Source organism: Poecilia reticulata, chromosome 16, assembly GCF_904066995.2.
Source record: "Poecilia reticulata chromosome 16, P_reticulata-male-v2, whole genome shotgun sequence".
Classification (NCBI taxonomy): domain Eukaryota; kingdom Metazoa; phylum Chordata; class Actinopteri; order Cyprinodontiformes; family Poeciliidae; genus Poecilia; species Poecilia reticulata.
In genome coordinates, this window is record NC_088845.1 from 5,627,307 (window position 1) to 5,652,180 (window position 24,874).

At 37.1% G+C, this 24,874-nt stretch overlaps 2 protein-coding genes and 1 long non-coding RNA gene across 5 annotated transcripts in view; 2 read left to right on the top strand and 1 right to left on the bottom strand.

The window, feature by feature from the left end:
- The window catches only part of glcci1b (glucocorticoid induced 1b), a 32,309-nt gene extending 27,438 nt beyond the window's left edge, over positions 1–4,871 (top strand). For both annotated transcript variants that reach the window (XM_008430975.3, XM_008430974.3), the window contains exons 8-9: positions 510–630; positions 1,276–4,871. In XM_008430975.3, coding sequence (XP_008429197.1) covers positions 510–630; positions 1,276–1,597 — 443 coding nt within the window. In that variant the 3' untranslated portion in view covers positions 1,598–4,871. The remainder of the gene's footprint in view (positions 1–509; positions 631–1,275) is intronic.
- ica1 (islet cell autoantigen 1) lies at positions 4,872–16,627 on the bottom strand. Of its 2 annotated transcripts, none has more exons than XM_008430972.3 (13): positions 16,341–16,627; positions 14,892–14,920; positions 14,651–14,822; positions 13,733–13,805; positions 12,822–12,945; positions 11,914–12,112; positions 10,759–10,884; positions 10,585–10,683; positions 10,428–10,507; positions 9,932–9,978; positions 9,211–9,414; positions 9,058–9,132; positions 4,872–7,835 (listed from the first exon to the last, which is right to left on the bottom strand). In XM_008430972.3, exons 2-13 carry the CDS (start codon positions 14,906–14,908, stop codon positions 7,714–7,716), a joined length of 1,338 nt encoding a protein of 445 aa, XP_008429194.1. In that variant the 5' UTR covers positions 14,909–14,920; positions 16,341–16,627; the 3' UTR covers positions 4,872–7,713. The 2 variants fall into 2 exon arrangements, with proteins under 2 accessions (XP_008429194.1, XP_017164907.1); XM_017309418.2 differs by having other exon boundaries at positions 14,892–16,072.
- LOC103477693 (uncharacterized) overlaps positions 14,777–24,874 on the top strand; it is a 64,027-nt gene continuing 53,929 nt past the window's right edge. Inside the window, exon 1 of the long non-coding RNA XR_001777416.2 lies at positions 14,777–14,881. This is a non-coding gene — a long non-coding RNA (uncharacterized LOC103477693). The remainder of the gene's footprint in view (positions 14,882–24,874) is intronic.

Here is a 24,874-nt window from a genome sequence, read left to right on the forward strand (position 1 = left end):
AGGCTCAATTTATCTAATTTACACACAGTTATAGGAATAAGATTTGGGTCAGTTTCTTTCAAAACTCTTGCTAATATTTAGCCAAATTCAATTAAATAAATTTAGTCAAAGACTCTGGACGAACCTGTTGGTTATAAAATGATGAATACTTTATCCTGTACTTAACGTTTTCCGTTGTAAGAAAATGACGTTGGTAATAATTTAACTCATTAAAACTTGTATTCCTGCTGATCTGCAGTTGGGGGCCACAAATGGCCTCAGGCAGCACTTTGGACACCCCTGCAATACATGCAATGCACAGGGCTGCATGAATTATCAAGTCTGTGTTTGTGCTTCATAGAAAGGCTAGTTAAGACCAAAACACCAGACTGTCATCCAGTTTTTGGTAGAAAGAGAGAAATGACAAATCATGTAAATGGAAATGATTGATTATCGTGCAATTAATTGATTTATTGTGTATTGTGACAGGCCTGCTCACCATGTGTTCCTTTGTGTTTCTCTGTTTTCAGACAGCGGGTGCAGCTCTCCTCTTCCCAAGTTCGCCACTTCGCCCAAACCAAACAACAGCTACATGTTCAAACGGGAACCTCCAGAGGGATGTGAGAGGGTCAAAGTGTTCGATGAGCTGGTGTAAGTAGCATCATGATGCGTTTCCATTATTACATAGTTTTAACATGTATTTTTAAAAAAACAACTTAATTCTGAAGGTGTGGCAGCTTCCATTTTGTCACGGCATTGTTCCACAGTTACATGTAGAAGAAACAGGATAACATAAGACATTTTCCCAAGTTACAAGTGAAATAATTTGCCAATTTAACAAGCACTTTTTCATCAGTATTAAGGAATTATTCACTTAAAACATTCGCTGAAAAGTTAAATGTTAGTTTCGTCTTGTTTTAAATGCACTAAAATATTTACACTAGAAACTAGACACAAAGACTTTGTACGATTTGAGTTTTTGTTGTTTGGGTAAAACATATTTACAGACAGTTTATTTCTTAAATGTAATATATATAGGTATATCTGTAAAGTTTGGCTTAATTACTGCTCTGAATAGTTTTTTAAGCAAATTGTCTTGTTTTTAAAAGGCTACGTACTCCAGTTAATGATTAATTTATTATTAAATTAGTTGCCAGTTGTTCAATAATTGATTAATCATGATTAATTTGATTAATTGTTGTTAATTGCAGAAAAACTGTTATTTTCCCACGTTTTGTTTATAAGAAAACAAAATGGAGGCCATCGTAATTTAAGAGTACCTTCTGTCCTTTTCAGATCTGGCCAATCAAAAGGCTTCCCTCTGTTCTCGTGCCCTGACAAAAACAAGGTGAACTTCATCCCCAGAGGCTCGGCCTTCTGCCCCGTCAAACTCCTCTGCTCCTCCCTGTTCTCCCCCATCAGCCCCAGCTTTCACACCAGCAGCGGCCTCACAACTCAGGTGACCCCGACTCAGCCCGCAGCGCCAGCAGCTACGTTTTCGTCCTCCGCAGACCTGAGCGGTGGCGGCGGCCTGAGTGCTGAGTCAGGAGACGGCTCAGCACATGTAGTCCTCACCAGCTGGTCCTCAGGTATTCATGACCAAACCACCTACAAATAAAACATTGCATCTAGCCTGGTGGTTTGGCTTAAAAACAAAAAGGAAATAAAATGACGACAAAAAAATTGCACTCTGATAATCCTAACATTAGCCAGCAGGGGGCGCCCTCGGCCTGGAAATGGATTCCTGTTTGAGGATAATACTTGATGTTTGGGCATTGTTGCTGACCGCTCTCCTCCCATCACTAACCTAACCTCCCATCGTCACATATAGCAGGAAGTCGTTTGCTTATTCTGCAATAAATAGAACTGAATAATTAAATTATATGTAGCGTTGGCAGTCTTATCAAGATAAAAAATAAATAAAAATAAAAAAATCCAGAATTGTAACCATGCAATATCAGCAGAAACTGCATTGTGTTCATGTTATTATCCAGCTGTTCAGTGTTGGAGCTAAAACACAAATGGGATTTCTTATAATTTACCCCATTTTGGCTCTAAAGGGCACAAGACATTTTTATTGTTATTATTTCTGACATATATGTTTGAATGTACTTGTTGCGTTTTGTTAATGAGAAGCAGCAGTACTTGTTGAGTGTAGTTGCAGGGTTTTTTTTAAGGCCAGGCCTGAACCTGTACACAGTGTGATCACCATGGCAACAGGACGAGCTAAGCACAAAATGCAAAAAATACGAGCTGTTCAATCAGTGACCAAGTAACCACAAAGCACACGACTTTCCTGTCGCCTTCTTATGGGCCCAACCGACTGTTCTCAGTAACTCAGGTGGTTCAGAGGCGAATGGTGGGGCTGTGCTGCCATTCCTGAGTGTTCATAGTCATTTTCTCACAAGAAGATTTTTTATTTTTTTTCCAAAATGTCCTCTTTTGTTTTTCATTCCCAGGAAACGTAGGGTTGATTCTGACTGAATTTTTAGGTTTTGACATTGTTCCAGGTGCCTACGACACATTCCACAACGAGCTGCATGAGCTACTTTAATTCACAGCTACTTTGATTTGTCTTGAGAATTTTGCAGCTATGTAACAATTATATTAAACACAAACCAAAGCAAACTACAAAACGGCACAGAGACCGTCATATTCGGGATATCAGGGCAATTTTTGTGCCAGAATGTTTGTGTGTTTTTCATTTTTGTAAAGTGATTCAGTGTCATATGAGGCTCTGGGTCAATTTGCCCCTTTCAGGACCGGCATCCCCACTTCATACCTGTAAATAAACGGTTTCTATCTATTTCACTGGTCAAAATCAATAAAAGTGGGGAAGAAAAACAAAAAAGCTGAAGGAGTCTGGCAGCAATTCAAAATCTGAAATAACTGAAGGCAAAGTTTCCTGTTTGGGTGCAAAAAGTTTTAAAAGTGGTTTATTGAGTGAGCAGGAAGATTGGAAAAATGTTTTCTGATGGTAGCAGAATGGAGAAGGGGATGATATCTGCCCAGTATTTAACAATGGGATGGGAAAAACATTCAAACCAGTGAAAATAATTAAAATTTAAAAGGCAAAAATCCCCACTGCCCCAAAAAACATGTCAGCAGGATAAAATATTTATATTTTCAAGCTATAAAGTGAAATTCTCATTTTCTTTACATAATCTGTTTGTATTTTACCAATAAGGGAGCGTTTTAGATCAGGGCTGTTCAAACTTTGACATGTGAGCCAAAATTTTACTTGCAAGCGTCCCATTGTAACAAAGGGAACTTATTCATGGTAGATCCCAAACTTTACAAGGATTTTGCTTGTTTGCTATATTTAAAAAAATATATAATACGATTTTCTTTTAAAATCCTTGCTATGTTTGCCACATTTAATAAATAAAAAAAGCTGATTTTGGTACATTAAAGTTGGCTTTTCCGTTAAAAAAAAACAAAAAAGTGTATGAATAAATGTGATTCTAATATTACAAAAGCTTTGTAAAACGTTGTGGCGTTTTTATTTTCTGTTGTAAGAAATTTATTTCATCTTGATTTGAAATAAAAAGTCTCAAAATGGCCCCCGCCCCGCACTTTGGACACCGCTGATTTAGATGGACGTTGTAACTTCTGCTCCTGTCCTGACCAGTATTGATTTCTATCCATCAAATACCTGCAACCAGAATAATTTATAGTAGGTGAGCACATATGCAGGTCTCACCTTTTAATCGTGTTTTAACTGCTTTTAGGTTAATATGAAGTCTTCGTCATGCCACTCAAACTCCAGAAAATCTACTTTTCTGACTCTAAAACGCCTCTGGAGCTAAAGCTGTGCATGTGGTGGACCAGAGAGAATTTAAAATGCATAGAAAAGAAAAACAAATGCTGCTAAATATTGATGAAAATATTTTTTGTTTGTTTGTTTTACCAAAAAGGTAAACGCTCAAAAACAGCTGCAATCTATTGGTTATACTGTTGACTTCCTGCTTCAGTTATAGATTTCCCAGATGATCTTGTTAGGAAAAGAGATAATTTAATCTGTTTTGTGTTCTCAATAGGTTTTTTTATGTTTTATGTTCTATCCAACATATTTATATTGAAAATGTTTTTACTACAGTTGCCTTCCTGTTCTAGACGGCTTCAATCAAAAGGGTTATTTTGTTTCAAAAAGGTGCATTTTAAAATTCTTCACCTGCTTTATAATTTAATCTAAAGACAGATTGTGATTTATTTGTAGAATTTTCAAGATTTTTTTGGTTTCCTGGCTTTAAATAAATCCTGTTTGGGTCACAATTGACAAAGTTGATGAAGTTTATTAAAAACATTTCTTTACATTAGGCTGTCAGGGGATTATTAGAAATAAAAATAAGAGTAAAAAAAGGGGCAAAACGACCAGTGCTCAACATAAAACCACTGCTGCATAATTTGGGAAACACACAAACAATTTTTTTATTTTATTTTTTAAATAATAAACCCAAGCGTAAGCACTTAATTGGAAAGGAAAAGATAATCACTGTTCTGTGCTGTATTCAAGTTTGTTACTTGGAACAATCAGAAGAATGTGCAATTGATTTTTATTTAGCAGAAAAACGACACTAGTTTGTTTTATAGCTTGGGCTCCATAAAGGAGAACGTCTGATATTGCTGCTGAGTTCTCAGCACATTTTAGAGATATTAAAGCATAAACATTGGAGTTGTATGCTGATGACACCCTGTTGAGATTCATCTAAATAACGACCAATTCCTCAGAAATTAAATCTGTTCTGCAACTTCAAAATCTTCGACCGTATCCATTCAGTGCCGAACGTTTAAAGAAGTAGTTGCCATTGTTGGCGATGATGAATTGATTCTCCTGTTTTACATGTTTTTGTGTAGATCTTGTTTTTTTCAATAAAGGAAACAGAAAAGCCTTTTTGAATTGATATGTCTTTTCTTTTTAAAGGGCTTTGAGACACACATGGACAAACATCAGCATTCAGTAACATCTCACATGTAGAGGCTGAGGTAAAGTTAAGGCTATTCATGTAGTCGATATGATGAAAAATTAAAACAACGCGTAGCTTCAAGAGTCAAAACGAGTCTCATCTGTAAATATCTTAAAGCTGGTGTGTCAAACTTGGGGCTCGGGGGGCCAAATCCGGCCCGCCGTAGTTTTTTATGTGGACCTCTTGACTCCAAACGGACACATAAATAGAAACTTTAGGATAAGTTTAGTGCTCAAATATTATGTTATCAATCAAATCAAAGCAGTTTAAAAAAAAAAAAAGTAAAATTATATCAGTCCCTGCAGATTTTTTGCGATTTAACAATTGTGGGAATGTAGATAAAATCAACAGATCCCTGCATTTTTCCATGGTAATGTATAATTCTTAGTTTAATACTAATTTTGTGCAAACATTTTCAGGAACATTTAAGAGCATAGCTGTGCTTCCATTTACCTTATAACTGCACAAATTGACATTTCGTAAATATATTTTCTTAATGGATACATGCACATTTTGAAAACTCCAGATTTTTTTATTTGTTTGTGAGCTTTAGGATGAGGTGGGATTTTTCTTTTTTTTGTTTTTTTTTACCGTATCAAAATTTGCAAAGAAACAATTTTTTTGCATCACACAAGTCATGTGATCCAAAACTATATTACCACTGGTGGAAACCATGAAGGAGAACTGTGACGGGACATTTTTTCTTAACGCCTTATAAACAAACTTATTTGTGTGTGATTTTAATTGCATTTCTTATTTAATGGAAACTGCAATTCCAAAACTGTGGTCCTCAACATTGGCGGACTATAAACAAAGATTTGCAAACATTTGTAATGCCAACTCCCACCTGCAGGTGGCAGTATTTCTTCTACTACACTGCTGCCTCAATTTTTCTTGATGTCTGTGTGATTTGTATGGTAAGTAAATAAGTCGCATTTACCATCATACAAAAGCTGAAATATCACAAAATCTATGAAAATATTTCTAAATTAGCATCACAAAATCTGTGATTACAAAAAAAAATCACAAAAACAATTTGAAAATCCTGAAGGGACTGATCAGTGTGAATATTTAAACAGTTTTATTAATATATTCTGCCACAACAGGCCCTTGAAATTGGTCACGGTTCTGATATGGCCCAAAACGAGAATGAGTTTGACACGGCAGTCTCAAGACATCCCTCCTCACATGCATCTTGTTGATGCAGCATTTTCATCAACATTAGTAAATAGTGTCTTATTCTGTTTTACTGGCTCACAAAATAAAATTAAAACTGCATGTTGCCCAGAATGAGCAGCCCTGAAAAATACATGTCTAAAGACTTTAGGAAAATAAATAAAGCGGTAATGACCAACAGCATAACTAAAGCAGCAGCATGCGTCATGCAGTAATGAGTTCATGTAACTACAGAGGGAATCTCTTCAAATAAAGCAAACGGCTTAAACACCAACTGGATGTCTTATAAAAACTCACAGTGCAAAACCTTTAAGTTGTGTTGATTGAAAGCTTGAACTGTGAGTGGAAGAAATGTCTGCTTTCTACAGCTCTTAATGAAGAGACTCTTAAATTCAAGTTTAAAAATCAAAAATTTAAGCTGAAACAACAGATTTTGCATCTGATGGCAACATGAGTCGCCGTTTTAATAAAATCCCTTGTGAAACTTAAATTATCTTAAACACTTTCTAAATATTCCACCAGGTTTAAATCTAGATTAAAATCTCCAAACAATTACTAAAGTTAAAGTTTTGTAATAAAGGTTAAAAAGAACCAAAATACCAACTTTCTGTGACCAGTTTTTAACTTTTACAGCTGTAAAATACAGCCGAGTTCTGATGAAGGCTGGATTCTCTCACTTCTTTTTGCTAAAATTTTCAGTAGGTGAGCCTTTTTTAAATATTTTAAATTTTTTCACCTTTAGATGACAATATTCCCTAATCAAGTCAACATTTTGTTTTTATTTGTTGAAAGTTATACAAATTAAGACACAAAATAATGCTTAAAAGTTGCACTATGTAATTTCAAATATTTAATAATTAGATTACTGAAGCATTAACTTTTTAATTGAAGAATAATTGCAGAATTTCATCTATAAGAGTTATGACAACAGCAATGGAGGGTTAAGTTTTATGGGGAATATTCCTCAAGACAATCTCCGGTTTTCAAATGTGCACAAAACTTTAATAGTTTGCTAATATAAAAGAAAAACACAATTTTGCAATTTCTACTAAATAAGAAATGCAGTCAAATCACGTTTGTTCACATAATAATTCATTTAAACAAATGCCGAGGCATCTTCCTCATGTCACTTCCTGTCTTCTTTGTGGTTTCTGCCAGTAGTAACATCCAATTGTTGATCATGTGACTCGTGTATAATGCAAAAAAAAATAGTTTCAAATTTAGTTTTGAGCAATAAACCAATTTCAAACCACCTAACATCAAAACTTTCAATCAATAACGTATTTTTTTCTAAATTGACGTTTCCATTAAGTGAATCTGTTTTCGAAATTATATAGTCAATGGAAACGCAGCTATTAGAGCAACACATTTGGTGCATTATGTTTTGTTATAATCTAGTATTTGTGATTGATTTTATATATGGTAACTTGTTCTGACTTGATTGTTTTATTTTCTTACGGCGTTTGGAAGAAGTTTAAAAATCCAGCCTTCCAGCCTCTGATGAGTGTTTATCATCATACTGGAAACAGTTTATAGCTGAAGCCAAACAGATGGATGTAGTTTCTAAATGTGTCACGCTGCTCAGGAAGAACTATGCTGTGTGAAGCTCGTTTTCTCTGTTGGCTGCTCCGATTGCATCTGGATTGGAGAGAGGGTCCAGGTCAGCGAACAGGTTGAACCACGCTGACAGGTCTTTGGATGGTCCGCTTGTTTCTACACAGCAGGAAAACAAAACATGAGTCATTGAATTAAAATCTAAACTCCTTGCTTTGTTTCTCAGTGTCAAAATTCAGTCCTGCTATGGGTGCAAGTTATCGATTAATGAGTTAATCTAAAGTGGATTATTAGTCAATTGACTAATAATCATTCAGTTTCTTGAAATTCGGAGTTTTCGTTTGTATCACGAGGAGCGACAGTTTTTCCATAACATGAAAGGCTAAATTTTATATGCTGCGTTAAAAAAATCGCTGATGTAAATCCGGGCTGCACAGTGGTAGATCTGCTGCCTTGCAGCAAGAAGGTTCTGGGTTCGATTCCCGGCCCCAGTCTTTCTGCATGGAGTTTGCATGTTCTCCCTGTGCATGCGTGGGTTTTCTCCGGGTACTCCGGTTTCCTCCCACAGTCCAAAAACATGACTGTCAGGTTAATTGGCCTCTCCAAAGTGTCCTGTGAGTGTGTGTGTGTGCATGGTTGTTTGTCCTGTGTGTCTCTGTGTTGCCCTGCGACAGACTGGCGACCTGTCCAGGGTGACCCCGCCTCTCGGCCAGAACGTTAGCTGGAGAGGCACCAGCCCCTCCCGACCCCACTGAGGGACAAGGGTGTAAGAAAATGGATGGATGATGTAAATCCTGACTCAATAAACAGAAAAGTGTGGTCTTAAACTTAGACGTATTTATATAACATAACAAAACCTATTAGGTTGCTGAATAGAAAAATAAAAACATGCAAAGAATGAAATATTTAACACTTAATTTCCCATTCAGAAGTACCGTCGGTGGTTGCTCTTGAAGGAAAGTTCAAACTTCGCTCCATGAAGTGCTTTAACTCGCAATAGCCTCAAAATCAACCGTCCTTATAGCCGCCATGTTTTTCTTCCTCGTTGTATAATGCTCTGTCATGAAGCTCGACTGAATGAGCGATATTGATATAATAACTAGAGGAGCTTGTTGAGTGTTAATATTTCAAAATATAAAGTAAATTTTACATTTCACAACAAACTCTGGACCGTTTCTCTTAACCGTTCTGTCCTGGCGCCGCCGCCATCTTAACTTTCTGTATCAACCGCTCCGCTTAAGGATGACCAGCAGCGCCCTCTGTTGGATGGCGACCAAACTACAACACTATAAGAAGTTCTAATAGTGTTCTAATTAGCTAATCGATTAGAACTCATTTTAATCTAATAAACCATTAATCCACTTGCATCCATTAGTCTTACCTTTCACCGCTGGCTTTATAGGGTTCTGTCCAGATCCAGGTGATAAGTCCGGCTGTGGGACGATCCCGGTCCAGTCTGATTCACAAATAAAATAAGACAGAGAAATTTGAAGGAAATCAAACTGCACAATCAGAGGTTTGGTTGTTTTCTGACCTGAGGCAGAAGACTTGTTCAAGCTTTGATCCAAAAGCTGTGACGGCAAAAAGAACGAGTTTTCCTGCTGCTGGGTGTCAGATGGACCGGCACTCGCCTCCGTGTCTCCAGACCCTTTGGTCCATTCCTGGGAAAAATCGTCCACAAACAAACCGCCCAGGATCTCATTGAGCAGAGCCAAGCTGTCCTCCTCACCATCCAACTCTGAGAAAGTAGAAACAATCTTATTAATACAAGACTCTGGAGTTTTTCTGCTTAGCACAGTTCAGAGTTGGGTAGTAACTTGTATCATCTACTTTTGGCAAAAATGTACTAAGAGGAGTTTACTTGAGTAGCTTTATTATTAAGTATCTTTACTCCTTCTGGAGTAAAATATCTGGATACTCTACCAGTAAATAAAGAACAAGCTAGTTTTAACAAAAAATTAACCAGGCACAAGATCTGTTTCTGTTGACCATATAATTCCACATTTTGACATTTCAGAAATAAATTTGATTAATGGAAACACACCAATTCATTTTTTGATAACAAAGGTGTGTTTTGTTTTAGCCATATAGATATTTATTTGCAAAATTGCGATGGAAACAATTTTTTTTGCATCACAAGAGTCACATGATCAAAAACCGGATGTCACCACTGGCACAACCCACTAAAAGACAGGAAGATTTTGGACTCTGTTTTTTAATGACTTATCACATGAACAAACATATTCATATTTTACCTTCTCTCATCTTTTCACTTTTTTCTTCATGTCCTAATGAGATTAGTCTGTAAAATTAAGAAGCAGAACATCAGAGTAATTAGCACATATAAAGGAAGAGCTTTGGTGTCTATTTACACACATTTGTTGACAACATTAATAAAGAAGCATAGCAATACAAGGAAAGGAAAGTCTGATCTTCAATCTGCACATCTGTAAAGTGTCACATCTATAGTTGCTCCAGGCAAACAGAAAGTCATTGATTACTTAATAAATTCCTAGAACTTCAGTTCAGTTGCATTGATTTAAAGAAACTTTAGATATACTGATCATTTTGCTACATCTGAATTTGTAAAAACTGTTTTTTTCATAGCATGTTTTCCCGTTTTCCCCCTGAAATGTATTCAAGTTGGATGTTTCTCAAACAACTCAGTGATAGATTACGCTCTTGCAGTGAAGGATGAGTTTCATGCTTTGCACATCCTGATCAAGAGTAAAAACTGAATGGAAAACTTGCTGGTCATTAGTTGTCTCATTTCTTCTCTCCTCTGTTTCCCTTTCCGATGTTTTCTTCTCCATATTTTTGTCCGTGGAATCCTGTAAACAATAATCCAGCTAATCATGCTCTTTATGTTTTTCTACTAATTCTTTTCCTCATGGAAAAACGCTCTGACCTTCGCTGTGGAAACCTCATTATGCTGGCAGCCCTTAAAGCTCTCGTGTATGGCTGCCATGGTGTGAGACGTTTTCCCCCAGAAGTGCAAAAGAGTCGTCTGAAACACAGAGAATTTCTGTTTAATTCAATTTCCCATTGGTTTTCCGTTTAGAGCTCAATAGATGAGATGAACCTGGTATGTGGTCAGAACGTGTGAGAGGAGGTTGCAGCGGCTCGCCCCCAGCAGGTCAACCTTCTGGCAGACGTCGTTCTTTAACTTGTCGAAGCTGCTTTTGGTCGTCCGGACCTGAGCCTGAACCTAAGATTTAGTTAAAAGGAAAAAATAAACAAGTTAAACTGGACAAAGTGCTGTCTGGCTGTGGTTTTTGGGTGAGTTCTGCCCTCTAGTGGTGGATGAAAACAGAATCTGAAACTTGTTTCTTTACAAGATGAATTCAAAACATCTGACAGGACATGAGGACATGAGTTTTGCACAGCTCATCTACTGAATGCAAAGTTTTCAGTTTTGGGAGTCTACGATGGCGCATTAGGGCCATTGTTGGTAGAAAAGAAGAAGAGTAAATTTCCACCCAACGAACACAGAAATTTTGAGATTAATGTACATTTTCTAGAAAAAAACAAGAATGTTTTTGAGTTGGAAAAGTCAAAAATGTGCTTGAAAAGATTTTTGAGATTATTTTCAGAAAGTTTATTAGAAAACCTTGGACATATACGAGTTTCAAAAACCAGAAACTGAAATCTTCATGTTTCTTTTCACTATAATTTCTGAGATGAATCAAAAATGTCATTTTAGCAAATTTTCAACTTTTTAAGCTCAGAAACTTCCAAGTTCCTTTCTAGAAAATTTCTGATATTCATCTCAAGATTTATACAATGGCTGCTGGAAAAGACAAGTTTTTTGTTATTGACTTACCATTAAGAAACTTGCTGCATTCTTGTTGACAGTGCAGGAGGCTCTACTAATGCTTTTCAAAACTGTATGGTTGTATAATTGTGCATTTGTTTGCAGTGATTTTCACGTGTTAGTGTAAACGTTGAGTTGGGGCCATGGCCAACAACTGGTTATTTAGATTTAAAGTGACAATAGACTCTAAATTAATATAGACATAACTGACCAGACTAAAATCTCTTGTGCAAAATGTGTAATAATCATGTTCTGTAAGGCCCATAGACCAATTCTAAAAGCAGCCAAAGACCCAAAGAAGCCTGGATGTTCACTGGTTACACCACAGTCCTTTAGATATTGCTAATTACTGTGAACTAGTTGATATGTAGCGGTGAACTCCCATCTGTTATTTCCGTAGATCTTTCTATGTGGAGGACAAACCTTGCGAAATTTCTCCATCTGTTTGTGCGTGTCCGGATCAAGCTCCTGAGAGACGTCCTTCATCCAAAGCAAGGCTCCGCGGTACTCGGTCCGGGACTGCTCCATCCGATTCACCGTCAGCCACGTGTCAGAGATGGCCCGGTAACGGAAAGTCTCAATCTCCTGGTACAGACGGCACAGAGGTTTCCTCAGAGCCAGCCTAGAAGAAGAAGAAGAGCTGTTGTCAAAATCAAGCCTCCAGAAGTCTATAATCCAAGAACTACGTTTTTTTATTTTACAATATCCTGAACTTTATGACCCTCTGATTGGCTTTTTGAGGTCTACTAGAGTGGTTTGAACATGTTCGGCCCCTGATAATTTAGCATATTACTGTAAAAATCATTCTAATGTGGACACAAGCATAAAAAATTGCATGCTCACCTCTCAGGTTTTTCCCATTAGCCACTTGAATTTCAGGATGACGGCCATTTCTCAAGATGGCCACCATTTTTGAGCCTATTAAACCAATTATTGCCAAAAAATGTTACCCACTGCCATATGTTTTTGACTTTGTTCCTATTTGTACAAATTTAAAGTGATAATACGAAGCAAAATCAGACACTGAAACTAAGGATTTGCTGTTCGCAGGTCTCACACTGACTTGTTGACAAGCAATCATCAATCATCTAATTGGTGATTTTACTGTAAAAATAAAAAAATAACAAAATTTCCATCACAACCGTGGTGGCCATCTTGAACATTTTTTAAAAATTTTCAGTGGCTAAATTTTTCAGTTTTTTTTGTCCCTTGGGAACACCTTAGGCTCTTGTATCTTTATGTGAAAGATTTTGTGGAAATTTTATATCCCTAAATCTAATGATCCAGGAAGGGGTTTGTATGGGTATCCTGTCAGAATATGTGACGGCTACCTCTGCTGGGAGGAGAAGCAGAGAGCTTTCCCTGTCGCCTGCATGATTTTCCCAGCCCGGCTTTTATCCTGCGACCCCTGGGAGCGAAGGAAACGACCCAACTCGTTTTCCTCCTGAGAAAGGACTGAGAAGTAAAGATGAAAAATGTTGTTCTAGGAAGATAAAATACTGATTCCCGTCTGATTTTCAGTCTTTGCTACTAAAACCAGCCACTAAAACTTTAATAAGCCAACATATAAAGAGTCTTGAAGGGGAACAAAAGTAATCCAGATGACCAAATTTAAAACAAACTAAATGTTTAAAAGTTACAATTGCTTTCAGGAGTATTTTTACTATGCTTTACTTTTGACCTTTCCTTGACTAATTTTACTATGAAGTATTGCGTCTTCTGAGTGAACTTTCTGGTACTTTTCTCACTGTGAGTAACTTCACTAAATGAAGAACATTGATGTTTTAACCAAACATTCACCAGACACAGACAAACATCTACAGTTTTTGTTTTCATAAGTTTTTTATTGAAAGAAACTTATTAAAAAAACAATATATATATATAAATTATTTTAATTTTGGTTCTTAAAATACTAGTATTTTCACATAACTTCACATAACTTTATATTCTTTATATTCTGGTATGTCTGATATAATTTTTAAATATTAATTTATTGTTGTTTTGATCAGTTACTCAGTACTTGTTAAAAAGATACTTGAGTGGCCTTTTCACAAAATTACTTGAGGTAATTTCTTGGAAATGCTACTTACTTTCACCAGAGTAAAACATGTATTGAAGTATTGCTATTCTTGAGTGCAGTATTTGTTGCTGTTGTTCAGTTACTGGTATTTTGAACAGTAATATACCCCGGTTGACTGGCTAAGTTTCATCAATCTGATATTTTTGAGTTTTCTGGACTTACAGCAGATCCTCCTCTGGTACTGCTCAATGACCTTTAGCAGCTCCATGCATGTTCTCTGGATGGAGTGGAAGACCTGCCGATGAGATATAAAAAACATTAACATTTTTACATGCATAACTAAATAGTAATGAAATACATAGTTCCAACATGTCTGAACCATTAGTGGTCAGCACCATCTTGGTAGACAAGTGACTCAAGTGTTTTTTACTCTTACTTGAGTCAGTATTTTGGCGGCTACTTGAGTAAAAGTAGAAGTAGTGCTACTCTTACTTGAGTAAAATTTTCAGGTACTTTTCCCACCTGTGCACATGTTTTGTTGTTGTTTAATTATTATTATTATTATTATTATTATTATTATTATTATTATTATTATTATAAAACAAAGAACAGTATATAATGTAATATTAGTAACATCAGGAGTTATAACATCGTGTGACTGTTTTAATTGCCTTACACTTTTTTGAAAGACATAATAACTGAAAATAGTTAAATAGATCAGTCACAAAGCAAGGGATTTTTCTCCTGAATTTACACGTGTGAATACAAAACTTGGCTAAACATACAATCAGCTGTATAAACGTAAACCACGTCAGACTTAGCTTATAGCTAAAAGCTACATTAGCTAAGCTAATTTTGCTAATTCGGCAGTGAGTACTACAATAAATGTCACTGATATTTATCTTAGTATTACACATAGGTGGGTAGAGTACTCAATAAATGTGATCGAGTAATAGTTGTATTTATATTGTTTATGAGTAAGATGAGAACGAGGCGAGAGCTAGTTTTAAGATTGTGGCTAGTTCACTGTTGTCATAGCAACTGCCATGACCGCTACGGTGACCTCCAAGCTGCAAAGTTACCGGAAGTGTGACGTGATAACTAAAAGTTTAAAGCTCTGAGGAAAAACTCTTGACTCGCCTCCAGCTTGGCGTCCAGCTCTGCGTCTGACGCCACCACGTGTTCGTCCTCTTTCTTCCCGGTGACTTTGATGAGCGTCTGCTTGGTTTTCCAGTACTTCTTCTGGAACTTGTTCACCACCGATGAGTCTCGGTTCTGGATGAGGCGGTCCAGGTATTCCCCAGAGGAGCCGCTATGAAGAGAGGACTGGATCAGGGCTACAGCTGGTGACAGAACCCGTTAAATACTCAGGTATACTCACAAATGTTTGCCCTCCATTTTTAAGAAGACCTGGGGAAAATATGAAGACATACTGGGACCATTGTAGAAAAAAGGACAACATTTTCACCCAAAAATTCAGATTAATCTCAGAAATTTTCCAGAAACATTTAACATTTTTGAGCTTGAAAAGTTGAACATTTGACTCAGAAACTTTCTAGAAAAATTAAGGACGTTTCTGAGATTGAAGAGGCGAAAATCTGCTGAAAAAAAATCAAATTAATCTAAAAATGTCCGACTTTTGAAATCCAAAATTATCCATGATTTTGCTAGAAAATTTTTATATATTAATCTAAAGAATTTCCTTGTTTTTTTTTCTTGCATATTTTTGACCCTTATTTAAATTTTAAAATTAATTGACGTTTATAGATTAATTTATATGGAGGCAAATTTATTAGCTTTTGGACTTTTCACAATGGCTTCTAACAACATGAAAAAGAACCAGCATTTGTTTCTAAATTAGTAACAAGCTCAGTTTTTTAAAATGGATTTTCACTTCTTTTCTTATATTTGCATTAAATTACAAAGAATGACGCTACTTCTAGTGCAGACCTGCTTCATATCAGGTTGGATTTATTTTATTTTTTACATCTTCCTTTAACTAAATTGTGTTTATCTTTATTTTAATTCCTAAAAAGAAATAAAATGGTGGTTACAAATTACAACACATTTTCTAAGTAGTTATTTTCAAAATGTCCCAAGATATTTGTGGCTTTTTTATTTGGCTGGCCTGATAATAAAATGACTCTTTAGATTGTGAACGTTGTAGATATAGACCTATGCCACATAACTGCATTTAAATATTAATATAAGATATTAACTACTCAATACCCATCAATCTATTTTTCTATTATTTGGAAAAACTGTGAGATAGAGGTAGTTCTCATTCAAGCCAGAAGGATCTCTGTTTTGAATTTTATTTTATTTATACTCGCTATACATTTAAAAATACTCTGAACAAAAAAGACTAGATCAGATCTGTGTAGTATGTTTCAGTATCGGGAAGCTTTTCTGTAAATATATATATTATTACACTGCCATTAATTACAGCATATCTGGCCTTAAATGTTTACATATTGGTGTAAAAATGGCGCCCCCTTCCCTGCAGTTCGGGCTTCCCCTGCTGCGCGAGGAGCGTCATCTGCAGCTCGCGCGTCACGACTCCTGTTAATGAGATGGGTTATGATGCGATTTCACCAAACCGTCCTTTATTAAGCCTCCATACCGAACAGAGTCACATTTAAAAACTACATTTATGCGTCTCTTTATCATTAGTGATCGTAAAATGTCTTAATTGGGAATATTTTTTATAAAATAAACAGACTCATTATGCGGAAGCCCAGCGGCGCTTCTGTATCTCTGAATTATCCATGAGCATCACATCGAAACGAGATGCGATCATAGATAAAGTAACATTATAAAGCTCACTTACCTGAGCGAAAAAGGCAGCATGCAGAAACAGCAGCGTCGCATCTCTTCTATCGATGCATAAATAGCAGCAGCAGCGATGCCGGGATTTCAGGCCCGGGTTTATTCTGTAAATTTGTACACACAGCTGCTCATTGTCCGTCTGCACGAAACAAGCTGACGTCAGTCAGGGCGCACTCCCCTCCTCTTCAGAGAGGAGACAAACATCCCCGCATCCTGCATCCACTGCAAACCGCAGCGCACAATTCAGGGATGTTTATCTGGCGCAAACATGGCAACATACCCCATTGAGCGGATTTATGTAGATAGTTGTGCACCATTAGCGGAGGAAAGCGGATAATAGTGTGGAACAGAAGGTCTCCAGACTAAATAAGTATTTGAAAAAAAGAAGATAAAATACACTGCGTTATACTTTATGCTAACATGAAAATGAATTTAGATTCTTATTAGCAGTTAATTAATACGTTTTAGCTTCAAATTAAATAATAAATTATATTTTACATGTTTTTATAATTATAGTCTATTATATAAGGAGTAAAACGACAAAAAGTGATAACATTCTGCAATATTAGCAAGTTTATTTCAAATGTTAAACTAAGTAGTTTAGTTAGATCCTGAGTTATCTAGCTGGTTTTTTAACTGAAATAAACTAATGGTCACGTGTTAAAAGCAGCAATGTGTGCTGCTTTTACAGCAACTTAACATCAACACAGGGCTCACCTGTTCATTAGTTTTTGGATTAATCAATAATTTTACAGCAAAAGGTGTTTTTGTTTCCTCTTTGGTCGTGGGAAAGATTTTTTGACAGTATAAAAATATGATGTGATGAAAGAAAATGTGGCCATCATGAACACCCAAACATTTTGCTGTTTGCTGCCAGATTTTCTCCAGAATCCGTTCTTGGTGACGGTGACGTGTCACTAAAGGTCACTGTGTGAAACATTATCCTCCATAATTATCTCTCCATACATTTCCCAGCGTGGTTCAGCTGAAAGCTTCTGTCTGATCTACAGATAATTTTGTAATGTCCCAGAGTGGGCAAAGGAATCAATCCAGTCATTTGAAATCAAATAAATGCTTGTGTAAGCAAAGTGAAAGGAGCAATCAGTATATGGCGATTGATTTATTTTTTTCTCCAGAAAAGTAGAATTACGGCACTATAATGTATGGAAGCAAAATTAATTACACTTTCAATTAGTTTTTACTTTTTACTGTTCATTTACAGTTTAAACGTGTACTCTTACAAAAATAATAGCTTTTCATTTATCTCTTTTATAAGCTTTGTTACCTATGGAATATTTTTTGAAATATGATTTAAAACATATTTAAGTCCAGAAAAAATAACAAAGAGGGGGGAAAAAAACACTTTTTCCCTCAGAGTGGGGTGAACAAGTGTGAAAAACACAGCTGGACATCGACCAAAGTTTTCATTGCCACCACCAGGACCAGACTTTAAAAAATGCTCAGAGTGGCAGTAGCCCAGGGCTCAGAGTTTTTGGGGGCAGCTCAACCCAAAAAATTTTGGTGTGCATAGTTGACGTTTACCAACCATTTTTAAGCTTTACTTCATATTATAATGCTATTCCTTTATCAAAAACATACCTTGATTTTTGCCTTAATTCTTTCGTTCATGTTTGAGAAATCCTTAAATCTCCATGGCAACCATTCAGCTATTCAAAAGCCTGGTTGAATCTAGCTCTGCCTTCGTGGCACAGTTCCTCCTCTGAGCCGCAGTTTCCAAACGTTTGAACTTCCTCCTCACCGAGCAGTCATTCTCTGACTCACCCACTCTGCTCCTTCAGACTAGCCAGCAGCAATTGGCAAACACCTGGTTGAACTGTGGATCTGCTGAGGTCATTATAGGAGCTGCTTCTAAGTGAAACACTGGTAAAAATGCTGGAAGGTTGACAGAGGAGTGCTGTTGTGATGACTTCCTAAAAGCGTAGTTTCAGAAAGAGCCGGAGTTTTTAAAGTGACAGAGGCCCAATTTTAATGCGTATAATTACAAAGTCTAATTTATTTTAAGTCATATTTGATATATAATTTCTTATAACAACTGAACCTAGTTACTTGACTGTGCCATTTTATATCACAATGTGCCTGGAAAACACAATACTTTCCTTTTAAAATATTGTATTTTTATCAAACACAATAATATATGTAATATTTGAAAATTATCACAGTTTTGGGACCATAGTAGATTAATCTGCCAGATGTTTTAAACCAACAATCCTTTAGTTCGTGTCTGTAAATGTGCAGCGCTACTTAATAATGTTCTGTAATTTGCATAAATTATAGGGCACCAAAACCGGCTCCAGCCCAGGGCCCTTATTCTACTGAATCCGGCCCTAAGGTGGATGATGGTGAGGGAAGTAAAGAAAGATCCAAAACTAGGAAAAAAAACATTTTGTGAACCCAAATGTGTGAACTTTCCAAAACACAAAATTCACACATTTTATGACTGGAAGATATAAAATGTAAGAAGGTAACAAAGGTTGTAAAATTCACTAGAAAATCAGTAGCATTATACAATAGAAAATCCCACTAGATTTTATTTTCACACCTCAATCAGACCTGAACCGAGGTGCGGTTCTGTTTCTGACCAAAAGATGGCAGTGTAGCACAAAGGAAGTGGGGAAAACACCTTTAATAGTCTCTCTGGTGTTTGGGGCCCCAAGCTTTCATCTGTTGGCTTCAATTTATTTCATCACAGTATACTGCAGCTGATCTAATGGCATGTACATTTTGTTGTCACCTAAAGGGGAATTTCTTGTCAAGCTCCCAAATTGATGTACCTGTTTGTAGCCTTGGACAGTATTTGTGCTGCAGAGTCTCGAGGAGTGTGTGAGCAGCATACAGCTCTGTGAGCAGTTACTGTGAGGTACATTTAAACAGCAGGTTATGGATTTATAGTTGGAAAGTGAGCTCTGTGTAAAGCTTTGCAGACTTAATTTGATTATCACCGAGGTAATGTTGAACCCTTTGATCCTTCAGCCGCCGAAGGTCACGACATGTACAATGCAGCTTGTTTTCATCCGCTGCGCTCTCAGAAAACACGTCGTTGTTGGAGTGTTTTGCATCTTTAACTTCAAAATATCTCCTGATTTGCTGCAGGAAGTTTTTCGACACAGCTCCCAACCGTGACTTGTGATATCATCTAAAGGTCTTTGATACAAACAGGAAGATACAGTGGCTATAACGAAAAGCGAACGTAATCTCTCTAAATGCCTGTGTCCTTGAACCTATCTGATCTTCCTTGTCCACTTCCAATCTTAAGTTCAGGTCCTACATTGTATTAAAGCAATTTGAGTTCACTTGAATAAGGCAGGAACCAATCAGGGCATTAAATTAAGTGATGCTTTTCGAGGGGATCTAATTCAATCAAGAGAGAGTCAGGGAAATTCCTTTCAGATATTGATCAGGGACATGCGTCACTATTGATTTTCTCTGACATTTTCTAACTCGGAGATTCTGCTGTTTCACTCGTGAGATTTTTTTTTTATATATACATAATGAGGTGTGTTTTTATTATTCCACCCCATAAGCCCAAGGCTAATTATGAAAAATTCACGTTTTGCATGTTTTTGTACCTCCAGTTTGCTTCTAAAAATGGACCAAACACTTTAAAAAACACCAGGCCATTTTTTGGCAATAAGTTCATGTTTTTTGGTGTCTAGAAAATGAGCCATTTCAAAAGCCTCCGGAATGTAACGTCACAAATCAGCAGGCCCCTCGCCTAATAACCCCAGGGAAACCCAGTCCGTTACCTAGCAACCATAGCCAAGCCCTGCCTGTTACCTAGCAACCCCAGCTGAGTTCCAGCCTGTTTTGACAGGTGGTTTTACAGCTATATAAACTGTACAATGGCTGCTGGAAAGTAGAATTGGGTAGTAACTAGTTACTTTTACTTGATTATTTATTTTTATGTTTTGGGGGGAAAAATTTAGTTTTAAGAGTAATTCTATGACGCTGAATTTTTTTACTTTTGCTTGAGTAATTTTATTATAAAGTATTTCTACTTTTGTGTAAAATTTCTGAATACTCTACCCACTGGGAGTAACTTCACTGAATGAAGAACAAGCTTGATTATTTTAACAAAAGAAATCACCAAATTTTTTTGGTGACTTATGAATATGCAGATTTTCATATTCATAAGTCTCATATTGAAAGAAACTGATTTGGGGGAAAATGCTTCTCTTGCGTGATTTTGTTTTTAAACATGGTATTCATATGAATTACTTTAAATTTAGTTCTTAAAATACCAACATTTCCACATAACTTCATATTTAGGTCAGTCTGTTAACTTTTGAATATTAAACAATGGATGTTTTGATATGCTATTTAGTATTTGAGTAGACTTTTTACTTTTTTACCACATACTTTTTTACTCTTGATTTATTTCTTGGAAGGCTGGTTTTTACTTTTGCTTGAGTAGAAATATGTTGAAGTATTGCTACTTTTAGTTGAGTACAACTATGTGTACTCTACCCAACTGTGGAAAAGACAGCTGTTCACTTGCAAATCAAAAAAACACTTGCTACACTTGCTGTATTCTTGTTAGTTGCGCAGGAGGCTCTACTTCTGCTTTTCAAAGCTGTACAGTTGTATAACTGCATCTGTTTCCAGCCATAAACAGTGAGGATTTAAAGTGACAAGACACCCTAAGACAGACCAAGGAGCTCAAAGTGGGCAGAGTCTCATGATACAAGTCAGATTTTGTACAAATAATGTAATAAACGTGTTTTGTATAGCGAATAAAACCCTTAACCTGTTCAAGAAAACATAATGGGTCACCTTTTACCATCAAGAACCCTGAAACACAGCGGCCATTTTTCTGGGACCCATTTATATGAGCAGCACCCTGCTCTTCTTGGGGTGCCTGGCATGACCCCAAAAATTGCTCAATTGACTTTTTCCATCAGCAGTTACGTGTAGTGATGAGGAACAGTGACATTTACATTTGCACCACTTCGAAGCGATCTGCAGCTCCGCACCAGTTTTCAACGCAGACTTTAGGCTCAAAACAGGTCACAGGATCAAAAGTGTCTCTCGCCCCGAGGAGCCATCGAGTCGATCCTTTCCATTTCTGCATCAAATGGGTTTTTTCCCCCCCTCTCTTGCTCTTTTTTTTCTATCTCTTTCTAACTCGGTGGAACACATTTAGATCCTGAGTAGAACTCCTCAGTGCCCACTCATCACTCTGCGTGCTGTTTGAAGATTACTACGCTCAGAGACATCCGCACTGGGCATCCAGGCAGCTTAGAGGCCAAAATCCATAATCCCTTACCCTTCATGGGAATTCTCCATGCACTTCAACATGCTGAAATACAGCCCCGCCGCAGCAGGCACTCATGGCCGAGGAGCTTCTGGACCCCAAGGCTGAGATAGATGGATGACATGTCTCAATGAATGTGGAGGAAGTTTAAAAAAAACAAGTCAGATACTGATAATAGTCTCTTCCCAGAAACTAAATTGGAAAGCGGGGAGTTCTTGCTTGGAAGGTGTTTTATTTCTAATGTTTGTATGCACACTACATCTCTTAGTCCACATGCTTTATGTGTACCATAACAGCCTAGAAGACATTTTGCTCTGAAAATATAGGTTCACCGGTGGCTCCCAGCAGCAGCGCAGTCTCCCCACCAGTCGTCTCAATAAAAAATTTCCTCTGAGGCTGTGGCGCCTTATTAAAAAGCGTAAATAAATGTAGTTCCTTGATTTAGTAATCTGCATGAACGAGTAATATGTAAAGTTCAGCCGTTGTAGCTGAAGGACCGCTGGGGTTTTAATTTTTTCCCCCTTTAGGCTGCACTCTAATACTTTGTTAGTCTGCTTGCTAAAACCCATTTATTAGCTTGGGGAGTAAGTCCTGCAGTGAGCAAGAATAATAAAAGTAATTTCATATGCACATCTGGTGTGTTCTTATTATAAAAGGGCTTCTGTCGTGGAAACCATTCCACTTTTTCTATTGGCATGTCAGGAGAAATGGAGAGAAGAGGAGGAAAAATCAGCTGGTCTGACATCAGGGCAACAAGTTCACAAATGTTGGATCTTTTTTCTGTTGCATCAGGATGCTTAAAAGATCAGCATTTTTGTCACAAAATATGCAGACATTTATAGTTCATCATATCTGCTTTAATATAAGAAGTATATCCTGGTTTAAGGTATGAAAAATGGCAGCAGGAAACATTACTTTCAGTGTGAAAAACAGCTTCTGAAGTCAAAAAAGTATATTTAATTTCAAATGGGTTTTAGTTTGTTTGCTAAAAGCTTCATTTTTAACACATTTTCTTTATTTTAGATCTTTTTTCTTTAACAGATGTTGATAACCAGAGCAGCAACAAATTATTTTGATAGCTGACTAATCTATCGGTTTGTCAATTTAATACTACTTTGAATTATTATAATCTGTTTTCCATTGCTGCATTTTCTATGCTAATTAAATGTTTTAGACATCTTGTATACACTGCTCAAAACAATAAAGGGAACAAGTAAACGACACAATATAACTTCATTAAATCAAAGTTCTGTGAAATCAAACTGTCCTCTTAGGAAGCAACACTGATTACCAATCAATTTCACATGCTGTTGTGCAAATGGACTAGACAACAGGGGGAAATTATTGGCAATTAGCAAGACACTTGATAAAGGAGTGATTCTGCAGGTGAGGACCACAGACTTCTCAAGTGATTTCTGGCTGATGTTTTGGTCACTTTTGAATGTTGGTGTGTTCACACTCGTGGTAGCATGAAGCGGACTCTACAACCCACACAAGTGGCTCCCTAAGACAGACCAAGGAGCTCAAAGTGGTCAGAGTATCATAATATAAGTCTGATTTTGTACAAATAATGTAATAAATATGTTTTGTATAGCGAATAAAACCCTTACCCTGTTCAAGAAAGCATAATGGGTCACCTTTAACATCAGGTGACCCATTATCAGGAACCCTGAAACACAGCGGCCATTTTTCTGGGACCCATTTATATGAGCAGCACCCTGCTCTTCTTGGGGTGCCTGGCATGACCCCAAAAATTGCTCAATTGACTTTTTCCATCCGCAGTTACGTGTAGTGATGAGGAACAGTGACATTTACATTTGCACCACTTCGAAGCGATCTGCAGCTCCGCACCAGTTTTCAAGCATACTTTGTGGCATCCACGATGGCACATCAATGGCAAGAAGGTTTGCTGTGTCTGTTTGCGTATGTAGCAAGTTGATTTTATAGATAAATATTCTCAAAACTTTCAGTGGACCATTTTATTTTTACTGTTACTACTTTTATAATTTTCTTATTTTTGTTACCAAGTTGATGGTTCCTAATGTTACTTGTTGCGAGGGGGCCGTTAATTAGTGTGACGCACCTCTTGTCCATGTGCGCAGCTGCGTTTCACTGCTACAGTTGAACAGTCTGTACTGGTGAGTTGGAGCTTTCCACGATTTCCCTGTGAGTCAAACTTGCAGTTATGAAATTAAATTTAGTTGATGCAGAAATATAAGATTAAGATTATAAGGTTTGATTTTGTTCTATCGTGTTTTAGTCTCGGTGTCTGTTTTCTTTTTTTCTCTGCTAGCTTGGGAAGATTTCTGCTTTGGGAGCTGTAACCGCCGTGTCCACTGATTTGTGCCTTTCCTTGCCGTTTTAAAGGTTTGTTTTAGGGCTGTTGTAAACAATTATTTTAGCAATCGAGTAATCTATAGATTTTTCTTACGATTAATCGAGTAATCGGATAAAAACAATTATGAAATAAAATATTGGTAAATCTTCCATAACACCAGTGTTACTATCGGATATCAACATCAGTCTATTTTTTCCACATTTTTTCTACCAGTTACTTTTTTGTAGACCGGGGGAGCAATACGGGATATTTACGGCTCCTCCGTTCAGAAACTCATCTACCAGCCATGTTTCGCCTCCCTTGTTCAGACCGGGATGATATAAGTTTATTGTGCAGTTCGTCCGTAAAGCTGCTCTTACCCTGTAAGCATCAACCCTCAGCCGCCCGCCGTGTTCAGTCTCTCCGCTCACCTGTATAAATCCTCCTCAGCTTCTTCCCGCCGTTCGACCAGCAGCTCCGGAGCAGAAAGGCTGCCGAACTCCCGGCATCGCGCCGGTCACTTTAAGGATGTTTATTGGTCCCACAAAAACGATGAAAACCCGGAATTATCACCAATCAGTAAAATCCCAGCGGGCCGAACTTGAAGATTGGACGTTATGCGGCTAACACGTAGCTTCCGTCAACAACTCAGAGGCGGAAGCGCAAATAATGTTCCGGCTGAAAGACGGTGCGCTAAATGATTAAACATAAATTAACAAAGCTTCGAGGCAGGTCAATTTTCCTCGAGGAATTTTAATAATGAGGTACTCGAATCACTCGAGGAATCGTTTCAGCCCTAGTTTGTTTATGTAATTCATGATAAAATAATGTCTGGTACTGCATTGATTTTTTATTTTGTCTTTTTTTTTTGTGAAAATTGGTATTTTTAATTTGGATTTTTATGAGCCGTCTGCCATGTGGGAAGATTTCTGTGTTGGGAGCTGTA

Bases quoted from the DNA above. Each gene is read 5' to 3' on its own strand.
- ica1 (XM_017309418.2), bottom strand. From the start codon at position 14,941: ATGTCTTCATATTTTCCCCAGGTCTTCTTAAAAATGGAGGGCAAACAT. The intron at 12,946-13,732 runs GTAAGTCCAGAA...TTTACTTCTCAG, and splicing joins GTACCAGAGGAGGATCTGCT to TCCTTTCTCAGGAGGAAAAC. The intron at 10,885-11,913 runs GTTTGTCCTCCA...ACTAAATCTTAG, and splicing joins AGATGGAGAAATTTCGCAAG to GTTCAGGCTCAGGTCCGGAC.